At 46.1% G+C, this 18,799-nt stretch overlaps 1 protein-coding gene across 3 annotated transcripts in view; it reads right to left on the minus strand.

Moving 5' to 3' along the window:
* The window catches only part of PTPRO (protein tyrosine phosphatase receptor type O), a 132,905-nt gene that overhangs the window by 58,312 nt on the left and 55,794 nt on the right, over positions 1–18,799 (minus strand). For all 3 annotated transcript variants that reach the window (XM_081209851.1, XM_081209849.1, XM_081209850.1), the window contains exons 2-5: positions 13,709–13,982; positions 6,012–6,170; positions 3,826–3,978; positions 1,379–1,831 (exon numbers count right to left, since the gene is read on the minus strand). In XM_081209851.1, coding sequence (XP_081065977.1) covers positions 1,379–1,831; positions 3,826–3,978; positions 6,012–6,170; positions 13,709–13,982 — 1,039 coding nt within the window. The remainder of the gene's footprint in view (positions 1–1,378; positions 1,832–3,825; positions 3,979–6,011; positions 6,171–13,708; positions 13,983–18,799) is intronic.

The raw sequence follows: 18,799 nt of genomic DNA on the forward strand, positions 1-18,799 counted from the left end.
AACAACAACAACAACAATAAAATAACCAAATAACTAAATAAAATTTTATTTATATACTCCTTCTACCTTCTTGCAACATCACTCAAGAGGGTTATGAACATCTGGAGTTGATGCATGGGAGCAAAGGGATATATTAAAAAATGGGACAAATCTCTTCGATTGGTGCTAGCCATCAAGGAACGTGTTCATGAAAGCATGAAAGTGAAAAGCAACACAACTGAGGCAGAAGAAGAGTTCAGGAGAGGCTTCTGCAATGTCTATGGAGCTTCTTCTTGTTCTGTTTAGAGGCCACCTGGAGTGAGCGAAGCAATGGCAGGTGTGCCCGTGGGGCCCACAAAAATCTGAGGCTAGCTTTGGAGCTGCTCAGTGCTTTTGCTACCCTGCAGGTTGAAGGGGCTCTTTGCAAGATCTCTGTTGGTGGACCCTCTTCTCTTGCTGTGGGCCTGGCAGGCTAGACCGATGGGTGGGAGGTGGCAGCAGAATCATTCTGAGCAGCCCTGGGCTGCTAGTTCGAACCATTATTTTCATTTCCCACAATGCTACGGTGAAACACCACATTAGGGTATTGGGAGGAATCAAATGGATGCTAGGCCAAACTAGATCTAGAGACATTTCGGCAACTGAGGCAAAACACCTCCTGCCACCTCCATGATGGAGGCCCCTTGCAAAGCCTTGCCACCTCGCTGGGCTGAGTGGGGGCTCCAGAAAGCACTTTTCCTTAAGGAGCCCCTTCCCAACTCAGCAAGACTCAGCACTGGCACCAGTCCCTCTCCGACTCTAAGGTTGGGGGAGACAGGCGGCAAAGCTGAGCAGAGGAAAGCTGTGCTGTTCTGTTGCCGCCAAAACCTCCCTTACCTGGGTGGCTTCGGTGGCAGGGTGAGTGGGTATGGTTCCCACGGGGCACCACCTCTTTTGTTCACACCACCTGAGGCAGCTGCTTCACCCCACCTCATGGGTGGGCCAGCTCTGCTATCTACAGTGGTACCTCGGGTTACAGATGCTTCAGGTTACAGACGCTTCAGGTTACAGACTCCGCTAACCCAGAAATAGTACCTCGGGTTAAGAACTTTGCTTCAGGATGAGAACAGAAATCATGCTCTGGCGGCGCAGCGACAGCGGGAGGCCCCATTAGCTAAAGTGGCACCTCAGGTTAAGAACAGTTTCAGGTTAAGAGCGGATCTCCAGAACGAATTAAGTTCTTAACCCGAGGTACCACTGTAGTACCATTTGGGAATGCCAGCCCAGAAAACAATTAAAGGATAGGTGAGAGAAAGGCCAGGCCAGGCAACAACTAAGAGACCTGTTGGGACTCAATGATACCAGGTTTCAATGCCAACCTTGGTGTCATAATTCTCAACAGAGCCGTGTGACCTTTTACCTTCTCTCTCAATGTTAATATGGAAGCCATCAAACGCCGTGGGCGGTTTGGGAGGCAGCCAACTCAGCACCATTTTCACTGGGAGGAATGAGGAAGGCTCCGGCGTAGGGCTCCCAAACTCCTCGGTGGGGTTGACGCTCTCATAATCTCTTGGGATCGCGTTGACAAACTCATCTTCATTCTCTGGGGAGTCGGGCTCGTTAATCCACCAGTCGGGCTGAGACGTAGTTTCATAGTCACTGCTATTGTAGCGGTAATCGGGCCACGTATAGGAAGTGTTCACAGTTGGGAGCTCAGCGAGATCATCCAGAATCTGGGTGGCTTTGTCCTGTCGCATTGTCTTCTGCGTCCCCAAGAATGGCTCTTCGGGGAAACTTCCACTCTGCTCCTCCCAGTTCTCATTGAAGTTCATATGTATGATACGCACAGAAATGTTTCGAGGAGGGTAGGGAACTGGAAAAGATAGAACACTTTTTTCCCATTTGCGTATCATGCATAAAATACAATAATAAATAATACTCATCAATTTTCATTTCCTAGATCAGTGTTTCTCAACCTGTGCATCCCAACCCACAAGTACTTTGGGTCACAAAGCTTTATAAGTGAACCTCAAATAGCCTGCAATCAGATGGTGTGCTTACATTCCCAGGAGCAAAACTCTGAATAACCTTGTAAGTACTATACATATTTTAATGAATTCCACATTAATAGGGGCATTAAACAGGTTTTTCTTCCTTGGATGCCTCAAGTAATGATCATAAAATAAGCAAATTTGTAGTTCAAATGCACACAATCAGTAGCTGCCCAAGACCTATAGTCCAAAATTCATGGGATAATAAATTAATGGGTCACCATACCAAGTAAATTTGGACATGTGGTTCGCCATACTAAAACAGTTGGGAACTACTGCCCTAAGATTATCATGAACGTAGATATGGCACACACACAAAATAGCAGATAAATTCCAAATTAACTCAAAATGCCTTAAACTGTCTGACCTGCCTTTCCCTTCTCAATACTTTAACAAAGAGGTGTTCACATGTTATACAACAACTATAGTATTAGCGACTTCCATTCATATTGACACATTAAATGATTTACACACCTACAAGTGAAGCATTCAAACTATATCCTTATTCTTCCTGTGTGTTACAATTACTCTATCCGTGATGTTTCTTCCTGTCCTTGTAAAATATTATGTCTATCTTTTCCCAGTTGCTGCTGTTCTCCATCATGCCTTGGGTGGAGCTAATATCCCATCATAATAGATCATGCTTGGCCTCTACTGCAGGTTAGCGATGGGAAGCCTCCATGTCCTCAAGACTACAACTCCCCTCATCCCTGCCCATTGGCCATGCTGGCTAAGGCAGATGGGAGTTGGAGTCTAATAACACTTAGAGGGCCACAGCATCCATCTGCCCCATCCCAGGCATATAGGGTACAGGTCTTGGGGAGGTCTCTAAAGCACAGGTTCACAGCAGGGTTTCTCTCAGGCCAAAGAAAGAGGCTCCTGCTTATGGGGACAATGCATTGTATCTGGATACAATGACCGCTCCCCACATTAAATGGGGGGCGCCCTTTGTGTGGACGTACGCAGCCCCTGGACCTTATGAGGCTCCATCAGCATAGGCTTGGCTTCGCCTTCCCCAGGTGGGATACCTGGAGTTCTCCGCCTACCTCAGCCAGTTGCCCAATCCCGCCTGGGGAGGCGTTGCCAAGGAGACCAGGCCAGGTAGGGGGAGGGACCACCCTGCCCACACAATAGAGGGAGGATCTTACCTGGGAATCCTCAGGTGGCTCCAGAGCTTCTCCCACCCTACCCACCCTCAGTTAAGACTTCTTTTGCAGGTTAACCTTTTCTTCACAGGTATGCGGGCGCTGCTACGTCAAGGTCGCTGTTGAAGGGCCGGAAAGGAATTCTCCTGCATTGGCAGGTTTTGCCTTTCCCGTAGCAAAACGTCACAACTTTGGCGGTATCAGGCCTTGGGCGGAACCCTTTAGTCTATCTTCCTGAATGGGGGGAGGGGCGTGCAGTGGTAACCCACACCCCCTTCCTCTTTGCGGTGGCGATACCAGGGTTCCCCGTTAAAGGGGTTTCTGAGGGGAGGCTTTGACCATACGCTGAGAGGTTGTCATTGCTCTCCCCTGCGACGGCGGCGTAATGGGGGCGGCTATCTCTGCTTGAGCATGTGTTCTCCAGAGCCAGCCCATCCCCCCCACACACACTGGATAACCCTGATGTTCCCTAGATCCCTGGCTGGGGACTGGGGAGGGATAAATGCCCAATGCCTGAGCCAAGGTCTACCCACATCTGAAATATAATAAAGCTGTGGCCAATTTAATCCCATAGCACGTTGTCTTGAGTCATTATTCTACATGGGGGGGGCGCCCAGGGTTTGGGAGAATCCGCCTGTCCACGCAATGTGCACACGACACACCTGTCCTACCTGTTCGGTGTTGCTTTGCTTCGTGTTTCACCCCACTGTATTCCACCAGGGTGCTTTTGCTGAATGTCGCTTCAGACACCAGCTGAAACGTGATGTTGCTGTAACATATTCCCGGCAGCCAGTGGTTGAAAACAGTTTTGCCTTTAAAGAAATCTGCAGGATGGTGAACAAATGGCACGGATTACATGAGCCAGAAGACCCGACGTCACAGTCTTAAGGAGACAGATATTGCTTGGCACAGTCTCAGAGATACGGGATATGTGTGCATTCAACAACATTTCTACACTCCTGCCCCCACTCTGTGCCTCCACCCTTTTCTTCCTGGCTGTCAAAAGTACTTAGAAGCGAGACCCAGGAAAAAAAAAATGAGAGTAGGCAAAGGAATTGCAAGTGGCAACATACCAGACAACTACCAGACTTTTAGAAGACATCTGAAGGCAGCCCTGTTTAGGGAAGCTTTTAATGTTTAATAGGTTATTGTATTTTAATATGCTGTTGGAAGCCGTCCAGAGTGGCTGGGGAAACCCAGCCAGATGGGCGGGGTATAAATAATAAATTATTATTATTATGTACGGTGTGACATGAAACATTCCGAGGAACGGATGATATAAGCTTCTTCATTTCTAACAAATTGCCAAGGGGCAAAACTTGCAAGGAGCAAACCGAAGATGCAAAGTTGTGGGGTTTCTTTACAGTTACAGTGGGGAGGGGCAAAGTGTTAAAGCCCACAATCCCCGCACCATGGTATGGTCCTATTCTGAATCAATGCTGCCCCCCATGTCTGCAATCTACTTTCCCCCCCATTCACAGCAATTATTATTTAGGTGACTTATCTGCTTCGTACCTCAGTGTTCCCTATGGACTGACTGGCACCAGCTTTCCACAGTTTTGGATATGGGTCTTTCTCCACCCTACCTGGAGATGTTGATCCTGGGACCTTCTGCGTATTCAACAAATGCTCTAGCACAGAGCTCCAGGCCTCCCCCAAATAATGACCCATAATAATTAATAGTAACCTTCCAGCTTCTTCAGCTATTCAGCTGAACAAAAGACAGAAAACGATTCTTGCTTAGGAAAATAGGAAGTTGCCTTGCACCGAGACAGACCATTGGCCCATCTTATTCAATGCCGTTGATGCTGATTGGTTGCAGCTCTCCAGGGCTTCAGGCAGGGGACAATTCCTACCTAGAGATGTTGGGGGTTGAATCTGGGACCTTCAGCATACAAAGGATGTTCTTGATCAGGCATAGGCAAACTCCGGCCCTCCAGATGTTTGGGACTACAGTTCCCATAATCCATGACCACTGGTCCTGTTAGCGAGGGATGATGGGAATTGTAGTCCGAAACATCTGGAGAGTCGGAGTTTGCCTATGCCTGTTCTTGATCATCGAGCTAATGTAATGGGTAGTAAGAAGCATGGTCTGTAGGGGGAGTATTTGTTCAATGACACTCTTAGCAGGAACTTTATCCCCCAGGTCTTGACATAAAGCAATAATGCCATCACAACAGGATAATCAGCTAATGAAATGGCTGGCTTTGTGAATTGCCCCTTATTTCCAGCTTCATGTGAACTTCATACCTCCAGTAGGTGCTGAGTATCTGGGCAAAACAAGATGTTTCTGTACTTAAGTTGCATCATATTGAAAGGAGATCTCCCTGGCCATTGGATCAGCTGCTGAGGTGCTATGGAATGGCTATAAACATTCTAACTTGCCCAAAGGTTTGAGACAAGGTCAGCATATAGGGCCCAGGGACAGAAAGGGCTGGGAGTTGTTGGTGGAACAGAGAAGGGTGTAGGCAGGCAGCACTACCCGTCTGTTCTGTATGTGAAGACAATTGGATATATCCCCAGGGGTAGGGAACTTTTGGATCATAGCCTAATTTCCTGTGGTTGGGTGGAGTCCAAAGAAAGAGAAGGTCAGGAGGGGAAAATGTTCAGGAGGAGACCAGATGGATGGAGTGATCTAAGGTGGAGGGGGAAGCCCCCTGCAAGTGATCTGCTCAGACTTCTAACTAGAATAATCTGCCCTTCTCTTGACAGTCTGGTGAGCGGCGGAGGAAGACAGGGAGGCAGAGAAGCAAGGGAGAGGTATCAAAAAGAGAGGGAGAGAAAAAGGGGCTGTCCTGCCTCTGTCTCCTCATTTTTGGCTCTGACCTCAACTACCATTGTTTAAGATTCCACCTACCTTTATATAACATGGTCCGATAGTCTTTCCCTTCCCAGTAGCTTATATTCACACGGGTGAAAACATTGTACTTCTCTGGATACTGGATCTCAAACAGCACCCCAGTTTCTGGTGATGGTTTATAGTCATAGATGGAAACGCTGGTTACAGGTAGAGGTTCTGAGAGAGAGAGAGAGAGAGAGAGAGAGAGAGAGAGAGGAAGGAAGGAAGGAAGGAAGGAAGGAAGGAAGGAAGGAAGGAAGGAAGGAAGGAAGGAAAGAAAGAAAGAAAGAAAGAAAGAAAGAAAGAAAGAAAACATTTTAGTTCTCAAGATAATCAGGTTATACTTTTAGAAAGAGATGAATATTTTGCAGTGACTTGGGGTCTTAGTCGTACATGCAAATAAATTACTTAATTTCTCAGTGTGTAAAAGGTAAATGTGTGAATTGTTCCATTGCCTGCAGTGACCAGCATGTGGCACCCTTGGGCAGCTCTTGGGGTCCCAGTGGCCCCCCCCCCAGCATGGCACACACCTGATGCTGCAATGGGACATCTCTCAAATGTGGCATCACGGCATTCAGAAGAGCTCCAGGAACTGGATGTGGGAAAGCCTCTATTTTAATTTCCCCCAATGCCTCTAATTTTCCATCACACCAGGTAGGGATGGACAAGTCTGCCGATTTCAGTTTATCACCACCTCTCACATTTTCAGTCTTAAATTCAGTTTGCCACATTTTCACAATAGTTTACAACAACAACAACAACAAAAATGCCTTTAAGAAAACTCTCCTGATATTGATGTTTCGGTCTGCAGTTTTGTCTAATATACACAGCAAGTTCCCCCTAATATATTTTTGCACATTTTCCCCTCATAAATGCAGCTTTGTACATATTATTCACCAAATTCAGAAGTGTGAATTGCAAGAGCCATGTTTCAACTGGCATTTTGCAACATAATGACAGCATGGTATAGTGGTTAGAGTGTTTTACTAGAACTGGTGCATATCCCTACCCAGCCGTGAAACTTACCAGAAGACCTTGGGCCTGTACTCCCTCAGCCTGACATACCCCACAGGGACGTTGTGAGGATAAAATTTGCGCCAGGATGAACCACGTACACTGCCTTGATGTCTTCAGAGGAAAGGCAAATTATAAAGTAACCGATGCAGTGAAACCTTTGGACAGGGTTAGGTTCAGACAATTTTCTAGGTAGGATCAGGCATGATGGTCTGCCTTGGGACTCCTCCTGGATTCAGCTTGCCTCTACTATTGTCTGAAGGCACATGGGGCTTAGCTATCCTTCATGACTTTCTGCCTGATGAAGCCTTCCTATGCCATAATCACATTACAATTTTCTAATTACGGCAACTTTATAGACTGAGCGATTGCATTACCCTGTTACTTCTTCCCAGAAGAAATCAGATGAGGAATGCAAGCTTGGTATTCATTTTTATTACAATTTTATTTTGGCCCTGATCTTTTGATTTAATTAAGTGATGATTAGATCAAGTGGGAGGCATCATTAAGCTCTCCCTTCTTCTGTTTTCTTTCTAGCTGCAGCCAGCAAATCAACATGGATTAATGAATAGCATTTGGAGATGCTGCATTCAACACTGCGTCTTTTGGAAATATCTCAGTAGCTAAGTACCCTACGCACTCACTGTTCAAGGTCGATTTCCAGAAGAGCAGCCGTGTTAATGTGCTTCAGCAAAAGCAACAAGACCTTTGCGGCACTGAAATGTTGCTTTAATGGCATCAGTTTTCAAGCCAGCGGACCCTACTTCATCAGATGTAAGACCCCCAATATCAGAGGAGGAGGCTAGACCTGGTTTTGTTGTGGTTGTTGTACTGCAGCCCAGGAGAAAGTGTGCTTCTTTGTAAATGCACGGGGGTCCCTCCCAACTCTACAGTTCCATGAGTCTATATTTGAAAGGCACTATATAAGAACTTTCCTAAATTTGATTCTGTAGTCTGAGGAACTGGTCTATGAGAGAAGGTGCGAAACAAGGCCTGATCCTGGCCAACTTAGCCCATGCAGTCTGCCTCTGGTGCCTTGACTGCCAGAGGTTACTTTGGAGCCTGATCGCTGGGCTGTTTGTACTGTACTGTTAAACTCTGCTGGACCCTGACAAACAGCTCCTTTCTCCCATTCTTCCGTTGCAATAGTACTGCTTGCTTGTGCTGCTTTGGGTGAGGAATCAGGGCAGACAAAAGGGCCAAAGGAGGGATTTGCTGAATTAACCCCTATTACCTCTTCTCCCATTTTATCAGTGCATTGGAAGACAGACTGACAACAATTAATAATCAACCGTTGCAATCAAGAGGCTACATTTCCAATCACAAGCACCAAGAGGTAAAGAGTGACGGTGACACATTGGAGCAGAGCTGGGCCAACAGCTAATGGCTCAGATCAAATTGGCTTGGAAATCACCTCCAAACACAGATTGGGGTGATGGGTCAACTCATTTACAAGCCAATAGAAAACAGAGATGGCACACAATGGGGAAAAAGTGATCGGTTTGGTAGGGAAAACTCACCCACCACAGGTGACTCTCTTATCTCAAGGGTCCTTCATGGGCTAAGCTCCCCTCACATCAACAGCTTCCACAGCTATGGAGGTATTTTGTAGCTCTGTATGGCTAGGAGAAGTCCTAGCCATGCAAAGTTCTCTTTAGGACTGGGTGCGTAGCAAGTGAATTAAGCCAGGAATTCTTCTCCGGCTTGGATTTTTAATCTGAAATGGAGAAGGATTTGGGGATTTTGCAGTGCTCGCCTATTACTTTAGGTGAGCACTATGAGCCACTGAAGTTTGCACTGAATTCAAACAAGGGGTTCTAGACATGAAGTAGAATGAGGGGAGTCTTTTAAGAAGCATCAAGGAAGAATGGGTAGAGTCATACTTGGGAGTTATCCTACAGCTCAATGATGGGGAACATGTGGCCCTCCAGATGTTACTGGACCCCAGCTCCCATCATCCCTGACCACTGCCCATACTGGTTAGGCCTGATGGGAGTTGTAGTTGACTCCAACAACATCTGGAGGGCCACAGGCTCCCTAGGCCTGCAATATTCTCTTTGCAACCACCTTTGCAATCTGTGTCCAACACTATGCATTCCATCACACTGGTGGTTCGCTCCAGTCAATATCCCAGTTGAAGAATACATTTGTTTTCCAACTCTTCCCAAAGAGAGGAAGAAGTGTATTTACAGCAGGCTGCTATTCCCCTTCTCATAAACATATCATTCTTATTCTCTCAGTGTGATCAGCTCTGTGACAAGGAGCAAGATCGATACAGAGCTGAGAGGAGGGGGAAAGGAAAAGAACGAAAAAAGAAATAAATTGCATTGATCTGATCCAGACTCGACTATATTATTAGGCTTGCCTTAAAACCTAAGCCTCTAGATGGAGAAAGAGCGACGATGCAAGCATGTTGTTTTAGTAGCAAAGTTTTAAATTGCTTTCCAAACACGAAAACAGTATCTTGAAAGCATCAATAAAATTGGCCGAGATTCATGCTGCAGATTTCATTCAAAGAAAAATAAATCTGGGGATTTTCTTCCTTGATGCCTAAAGCCAATTCACAGGCTTGGCTGCAACCTCCATGCTCTCAGAGGAAGATGTCTTATACCTCGTTAGGCAACTTGTCCACCCCGATCAATAATGCCTACTCTGACTGGCAGTGGTTCTCCAGGATGTGAGGCAAGGGCCTCTCCCATTTAACCAGAGATGTCAGAGACAGAACCTGAAGCTTATTCAGCTGAAGCACATTCTCCACCTCTGAGCTGGGTGTCACATTTGACTTCATGCACAACAAACTTGGAGTAAGCAGACTTTGGAGCACGTAGTACAGTGGTTTTCACTGCCTTATGGAAACCAAAATTGCATGGGCAATCTTTAGGCTGGCTGAATGTTCTTCGTTTCTTCAGAGAACCTTGAGATCCACCAGCTGGAGGCAGGTGCAAAATAACAGATGAGGTGGAGCTGAATGCAAAATGGTGAATTTGGGGATGGGCAAATAGATCCAATGACCTCCTGTACCTCATTATTCATACACAGGGGGGAACTGCATATGCAAGTCCAACTCTACACTTGAGTTAGGAATACCTAACTTAATGTGTTTCATTTTTTAAAAAACCAACAATAACCCTTTTTGTTCTTGAACCACTAGATAACAGAAATCTTTGCCAAGCTACTACAAATTATCCCACAGCTCATGGGATATTTGCAAGGACATTCTTTTAATCTGCCAACCTGATTTGATTACCGAGTTGTTTCGACGGGAGTGTTTTATTGTGTGTTTTAATTGACAAAGGATGGGTCTCTGGACTTCCAAAAATTACTATTATATGGCAAGTTGTTTTCATTAAACCAACGGTTTGGTACTGACGAAGGTATGCTATGGTATTGCTCTGAGCACAACTTCTGTTAGGCTCCACTAATATTGCTTCCCCACCTCTCTAAGGCATTGCAGAGAGAGCAGATAATTAAGAATCCAGTGCCTAGTCAAATTTTAATTATTGGGAATAAATAGAGGAACTTTCCCTAGGTATTTTATTTTCTTAGAGTTCCTCATATGCACATGGGGCGGCGGGGGGGGGGAGAGATCAAAATAGAACAGTGTCTCCCCAGACCCTAATAAGAGTGCTCCCTCCCCCCTGGGAACCAGCCAGCCTGGAAAGGAGCTTTGTAGTGCTGATTGAAACCTGGGGGTGGGAGGGTGACTTCAGCAAGAAGCAATTGGGATGGAAAGAACTCTCTCTCTCTCTCTCTCTCTCTCTCTCTCTCTGTCTGTCTGTCGTCTCTCACTATGCTACATAACACTCAAGCTGGCTGCCAGCTAGGGCAGTCCTGTGGCTTTTACTTGTGGGAGCCCTCCATTTGAAGGGCTGTCTGGTGTGAGCCCAGTTTAAAGAGAAATAAACCTTTGAAAAGGGAGAGCAGGTAAGGGCGTCAGAACTGCCTGTCATCAACAGCGAGCCCCTGGACAGCAGATGGAGCAGACCCTCAAGTCACCTGGTCACACTCTCCCCTGCCAAGGTGAGAGGCATGGCATCCTATGTCTGTTGCACTAATCCTTTCCACAAGGGCACCTGTACATAGAAATTCAAAGTGTTGGTGCTGACCTTTAAAGCCCTAAACGGCCGCGGTCCAGTATACCTGAAGGAGCATCTCCACCACCATCATTCTGCCTGGACACTGAGGTCCAGTGCTGAGGGCCTTCTGGAAGTTCCCTTGCTATGAAAAGCCAAGTTACAGGGAACCAGGCAAGAGGGCCTTCTCGGTAGTGGCACCCGCCCTGTGGGACGCCCTCTCACCAGATGTCAAAAAGAACAACAACTACCAGACTTTTAGAAGACATCTGAAGGCAGCCCTGTTTAAGAAAGCTTTTAATGTTTAATAGGTTATTGTGTTTTGTTGGAAGCCTCCCAGATTGGCTGGAGAAACCCCGCCAGATGGGTGGGGCATAAATAATAAATAATTATTATAATTATTATTAAATCAGCCCCGGCAGATGTTATGCAAACCTGTGCCCTCCTTCCACTCTTTTATTTATTGAGACACCTCCTCTTTTTCAGGGGAGGCTTAACTGATCAACCTCCTGACAGCCTAAACCTCTTAATCTTATCGTTGTGGGTTCTAGCCCCACGTTGGGCAAAAGATTTCTGTATTGCAGGTTTTACTAGATGACAATCGTGGTCCCTTCCAACTCTACATTTCTATGACTCTATTCTGAGCAATTTCCACGCACCCTGCATTAACACCCAAGAAAAATGTGAACAGGATCTATCTCGACTCATAGTGAAGGTAGTTGAAGATAGCATGTACCAGATGCCCATGCGACTCCTAAGCAGGAAAGCGCAAGCCTCATGCATATTAGGCTGACATTCAAGCCATTGTTCTGAAGACTTGTGCGCTCTTTCCCTGAAGAGAGATGTGACAGTGATGAGCAGCTCTCCTGCAAACATCAATAGGCCCCGAGGAACTGTGGTGAAATGTCAAAGGACAACTAAGGGACCAATTGCTTCGGTGATGCTTATTTCGCAGAGTGAGGCCTCTTTGGGGGCCTCGTTTGCTGTGTCCCACGGCAGCCGACGCCGGCGGATGGGCTGGGAGCACGACGCCCGCCTGGATCGAAGTGGCACGCCAGTCTGTAAGGCCCAGCCGCAATTAGGCATGCGCTCTGTCAATATGCTCTCATATGGTCTCCATACGCCAGTGATCTTTAGCAGACAGGGAGCCATATGGCGCGGTGAGTTTCGACTGCCGCACGGGTTGCCGTTGACAACAATGGTAATTAAGGATCGCAATATAAAGAAGGTGGTGTTTTAACCGCCGAGTGTCGGCGAACACTGGGAAAACCCTACTGCCTTCCCCTTCTCATTCCTCGTATCTTTTCAAACCGTCTTCCGCCAGGATTTTTCTACTCCTGTCACCGCTTTCTCTCCATCTGTGGGCCAAACTAGACGTGCTTGACTCCAGGGCGCGTGGCTTTTGTTTAATAAATAGCAGGCAGGCATGTGGGGGAATCCAGGTCCAGACTGAGAGGGGTGGGGCATTTCTTATTTATTTCATTTAATTATTTATTTGGCGAGCTTGTACTCTTAAGCAGAAAAAAAAGGATAGCAGGAGAAACTTGCATGCAGTCGGTTGAAACACAACAGTCCCTGCCCATAGCCTTACGATCGAAAAAACAAACAAACCACATGGCACACAAGGTGAAAGGGATGGGGAGGGAAGAGGAATCAAATCCAGGCACTGTGTTACCCCTGTGATCCTTCCTCAGCCCCAGAATCATAGAATTATAATGTTGGAAGAGACCCAAGGGTGTCGGAATCTCAACTAAAGCACCCATGACAAATGGCCACCCAACCATCTGCTTAAAAACCTCCAAGGAAGGGAGTCCACAACCTCCCTAGGGTGTCTACTCCAATGTCAAACAACTCTTACTGTCAGAAAGCTTTTCCTGGTGTTGTCAGAATCTCCTTTCCTGTAACTTGACGTCATTGGCACAGGTCCTACCCTCCAGAGCAGAATTCCCTAGCTCCTCTTTGCCTAGAGATGAAAGGTGACATTGGCATCTACATATGTAAATAGCAACCCCAGTCCAGGGGGTGGGGACCAAATGGATCACTAGCCAGGGGTGGCTAAACTGTGGCTCTACCAATGTTGAGGGACTACATCTCTGACTAGTGCCCCTCCTGGCTGGGGCTGATGGGAGTTGAAGTCCAGCAACACCCCAAAAGACACAGGTAAGCCACCCTAGAATCAAACGCATGAATGGCCATGGATTCAGAAAACGCAGAGGCATAAGGAAGGCAGACTGGTAGGTCTGCTGGTGTGCCTGCCTATTATTTCAGTTGTGATATTCATGGCAGCTGGCTCTCAGGATGTGCTGTGAATTTTCCTTCTCGGGCTGCCTGCCTCTTATTAATTGATCGCATTCATATTCCATCTTTTTCTCCAAATAGCTCAAAGGGGCACATATGGTTCTCCCCCTCCTCATTTAATCCCCGCAAGAACCCTGTGAGGGAGGATAGGCTCCCAAGATATCCCTGTGAACTTCATGACCAAGTGGGGATTTGAACCCTGGTCCAACACTTAAACCACTGCACCTCACTGGCTCCTCTCTCCATTCCATGTCTGGCACCAATAAACTGCAAAAAGGCATACTGCCCAAGTTTCAAACGTGTTCACTTTGATTTTTAAAAGTTACTTACTGGTTAACACCGTGATTGATCTCGCTGGCTTGGAAACCATGTTTGCGCTCACCACAACCAGAGTCACTATGTAATAAAGGCCATGGTATGAGGCATTGAAAACCACAGGAGCAGGTAAAGTGCTGTTGAATTCGTCAAACTGGAAAAAATAGTTCTTAGATTCGCCGGTGATTTTGACAACGTACACCGAGGACAAGCTCACCACGTCCGCTGCTTCGAGGGAAACGGCGATGCAGTTGTCGTCTCGCACTGCCACGTGGAAAGGCGCCGCATTCTGCAAGTGAATAAGCAAAAGAAACGCATTGGCAAACGCCGCTCAGCAGGTGCTGCTGTTTTGTCTGCCGCCAGCAGAGAAGAGGCAGGGATCGTGCTTAGGAAGGTTTTAATAATGGTCAGATCAAGAAAGAGAGGATCAGGATGGGAGAGGAAACACCCCCTCCCAATTTTGGCATTTTTTCCTTCGGGGTGAAAATTATGTTCTGGCATGAGCACTGCTTCTTCTTCTTTTTTTTAAAAAATTAAAACAATTATTTCAACCAAAATAATTTTACAAACATCAAATTCAAAATCCATATACATTTTCTAACATAAGCTTAACACAGATTACCTAAATTAAAATATATCTAATTGTTCTAGGATTCCCTTCGCTATATGTAAATACAACGCAATTAACAAATTATATTATAAACGATATTATAGGTTCCCATATACCCCCACTCCCCTTCACCCATGTGTGATCTCAATATTTTACTTCTTCCATCTTGTTGTGTTGTTATAATTTAATAATTATTCAATTGATTCTATTATTATTTCTTGCTTACCCCTGCACGTTTTACACATTCTCTATTAATATTTCAATTCCAGAACCATATTTTTACATGTATTCCTTCACTCCAACCCACTCTCTAATTATTCTCTGATTTGAGTGGCCTCTAATAATTGCTGTCAATTTTGCCATTTCTACAAACTGGCAGAGTTTGTTTTGCCATTCTAAGCACTGCTTCTAGGGGGTCTCTGGACCAGCGGCAGAGCATATGCAAAGCGGCGCAGCTCCCCTCTTCTCCCGACAGCTCGGGGTAGGCTTGGAGGTCGTGGGCGGCGACACACCAAATGTCTGTTACAATATTCTGTTCTACCTTAACAGATGTGTGGAGTTGTTGTATGTCACGTGTCTGTTTACCTTCCAGCACAGCTTGCTGGGAACTTCCGTTGTGCGTATAGCTTTTGCTTATGCTGCTTGCTTGGACACGAAGGGGAGAAGACATGTTCTTCCCTTTGTCCTGATGCTGAATGAAATACCTGTAAATACACTTTACACAGCCTCTATCTGCCCTTCTGTTGCGATGAGTTTCTCTCTCTCTGCTGGCTTGCGTGCTCAGCTTCTGAATGTTTCTGAAGCTCAAGTCGCAGTTACATGCTGATCCAAGGACCGGAGATTGCCTGGCTGCCGGCCGGTGGGCTGGAGCCAGCTGGGGGCCTGCCAATTGCCCCTGTTTCCTTGGACACATCCCAACAATGTCACCCCCCTCAGCAAAGACACCCGGGGCAGTCTACCCCCACCACACCCCCTTCCTCCACCCCTGCTCTGGACATTGATTGTTTTTGTGGTGCTTCCGATAACATGGCAACATGATTATTCTGCATGCCAGCACTGCTAGCCCCTAGAGCAAGGCAGCAGTGGCCCTGAAATTGGCCATGAGTGGCATTCAATGCAGACAGAACCCCACAAACAACTGGCCCCTTGCCCTGAATCATCATCCTGCTTCCTCGCCTCCTCCGGCCACATATCCCCCCCCTCCATCTCTGACATCACACCCTATATGTGACATGATGCCGACAGAAGGGACTTCAGCTTCAGGACCCTGGTATACAACAATTATTTCTGTATCTATAGAAATTAAAGCTACAAGTGTGTTACGGGCGAACCCAAATGGCAATGCCAGTCTTCCTTCCCAGACACTAATATATAAAATATTGCCTTAAGTTTCCTCTACCACCATGGATTTTCCTCCCAGTTTTTAAAGTTTGATTCCAGCACAGGGGCATTGTTTCCACTGTGTGACTTCTTTTACAAATAGTGTGGCTCTGAGGGTTTTTATTATTATTTTTTTAAAAAGTGATTTTTTTCACCCATGTCTCCTTCATAAAGCTATAATTACACTGGAATTTGGGAGAAGTGGAGTGAATCCACAGAAAAATGAAGGAACAGAAAGAGGGGTAATCCACTCATTCTTAGATACAAGGAAGCCCAAATCTTTCCTGCTCACCCAATTTATTTTCTATGAAGCTTCAATCCTTTTCATATTAGACAACTCTGTCACTCAAGTGTACAGAAGAAAATGGAACAGTTTAACCTTCTCTCTCTCTCTCTCTCTCTCTCTCTCTCTCTCTCTCCATCTGTCACATAGAAAATCAATTCTTTGGCTGATTTGGAAGGAAAATAAAAAACCCTCTTCCTTTCATTAATTGCAAACTATCTGTCAGAAAGGAAACCGCCAGGTCTGCAGGAATTCCAAAATGCAGCGACTGTAATTATAATGAAAAAGGGACCACATTTAAAGTTCCAGCATCACTCCCAGCCCTTTCCCCCCATTTAATTGGCATGGCAATGCTTAGATCTCTACCTCTTGGCTGCTCAAAAAGTCAGCACCAGGTAATATTTTCAGCTCCTCTGAATCACTTTGCACTTTGATGGACCATAGGAGAGCAACTTCAAACGCCTCAGCTCTGCAGCGCCTACAGCAGAAATGGCTTTGCTTTCGCAACATAGCGAGTGGGGATGTTAGCCAGCCAGTTAGGTGTCCCTCCACAAGGAGTTCTGAAAATCTTTCAGCAGTGTGACTAATCCTCTATCACCCCCCCCCACGAAATAAGTCAACAAATATCACAAAGGTTTGTCTATAATGCACCAAATATTAGTCATTCACTGCCCCGCCACAAATAAAAGCTTCCCCTACCTGATTGGTTTCTTGGAGATCATTCTTACCAATCAGAAACCAGGTGCTCAGAAACCAGGTGCAAGCTCTATCTGTTACCCATTCATGAAAAATTTCTCATCAAACACAACTTCTCTTTTACCCTCTCTTGTATTCAAAGCAACAAAAGGCTGTTATGGGCAGCAATGCAAATAGTCCGCTAGGCCTCTGCCACTCACTAGCAATCCTTGATTTATTGTTATGACTTTGTGGGGTGCAAGTCACACCCTAAATTCCTGGGTCCAATAAAAGTTGGAATTAATCAATGTTTGAAGAGTTAAACTGTGCCATACACTGGACCCCGGGATTAAGCCTATGTTAACAAGCCAAGCCAGCCTGGCGGTTGCTAGCTGAGTGGGAAACAAAGGCTTCTAGCATCCCATCAAATGATGAGCCATCGGGATGTTCAATGGCAGACAGCAAAGGGGGATGGAGTCCCTCCTCCAGCTGTGTGTTAGTGGGCAGAGACAAATAAGGGTTTAGGATTTCAGTTTGGAAAGTGCTTTTTTCTGGGGGTACGCAGGGGTACGTGTACCCCTAAACATTTTGTGAATCCAGCAGGAGAAGAAACTTTTTTTTAATAAAAAAAATACAGTGGTCCCTCCAGTTACAGATGCTTCAGGTTACAGACACTTCAGGTTACAGACTCTGCTAACCCAGAAATAGTACCTTGGGTTAAGAACTTTGCTTCAGGATGAGAACAGAAATCATGCGGCAACAGCAGGAGGCCCCATTAGCTAAAGTGGTACCTCAGGTTAAGAACAGTTTCAGGTTAAGAACGGACCTCCAGAATGAATTAAGTTCTTAACCCAAGGTACCACTGTACTCTAGCACAGTGAATTGTCAGTTCCATTACTACTCCCAATGGCGGCCTCATTTCCTTTCCCGAGTCTCAGATGGAAGCGAGTGTTTAATGCGTGAGGTAATACATGTTCTTTGTACTTTTGTCCATTTACTGTATTCCCCACCCCACCCCCAATTTGAACTATAAAGAAGTGATTTTCTTGAGTCAAAATGAGAGTACCCTTAAACATTTTTTAGGGGGGGAAAAAGCACTGAGTTTGGATGATGTATGCTAGAGGGGAACAGTTTCACTTGGTTCACATACAAGGAAGAGGAAGTGGGGCGAACAACACCAGATGGGCTGACTGTGACAAAGAGACAAAGAGCATGGCTGATTTCTCTGTTCTGAGACCCAAGCCTTCTGTGCCTATGGGAGAAGCAAGAGACCCTCTTGGAATATGAATGCTCTGAGCAGTCCCCATCATATTCTCAGGTTGCACATATGTGTAAACAAACCACATATCATAAAGACACCACCAACTGGGCAGAGCCTCATTTCCAAAGGAAAACCCAGGCTAAAGTGCATCTGACATCCTTGTCATGTCACACCGCTTGTGGAGATTGGGGTGGTGTGCAACATTATTTTCTGCTTCATGTACCAATAGGGGGTACAGCCAGAAGCAGTAATGGTTGTGAATACCAGTTGCTGGAAGATACAGGAGGGGGGAGTGTTATCGAGCTTGGGTCCTGCTTGCAGCTTCCCATGGACATCTGGGCAGCCACTATGAAAGCAGGATGCTGGACTAGATGAAACATTAACCTGACCCAGCAGGGCTTTTCTTGTGGTTTAGGGGGGTTCAGATTCCCCCACCCACTGACAATGAAAGAACATATGAGAGTAAAGAGAGTTGAGGAGGCACACAGATTTTATGGCACATTCTAGGTTTCCCCACTTATTTCCATGAAACTGAAGGTGTAAACCAGCTTTCCCCAGCCAAGTGCATCCTCTCTGATGCTCCCCAGACTAACTTTCAGCCCATCCCCAGTCAGCATAGGTAAGAGTACGGGACGATGGGACTTGTAGTCCAAAACACCTTCTGGCCTTAACTCTATTTGGAGGCTGGGCCTCAAATCTTTGTGAGATGTGTTTCTGCAGGGAGAGAAAGCAAACAGGTAGTAGTAGTACATTGAGGGTCTTTGTCTGCTCCCAGCTTTTCGGAGGGCTTTGGTATGACTTGGGCTTGTCATGATTGTAATAATAAACCGTGAAGGAGGCTAGATGCAATCATTTGGTTTAGGAGGCAGGTCTTGCCAAATTTCCCTGGAGGTGTGA

This window comes from Podarcis bocagei (genome assembly GCF_964188305.1).
Source record: "Podarcis bocagei genome assembly, chromosome: 10".
NCBI classification, from domain to species: Eukaryota; Metazoa; Chordata; class Lepidosauria; order Squamata; family Lacertidae; genus Podarcis; species Podarcis bocagei.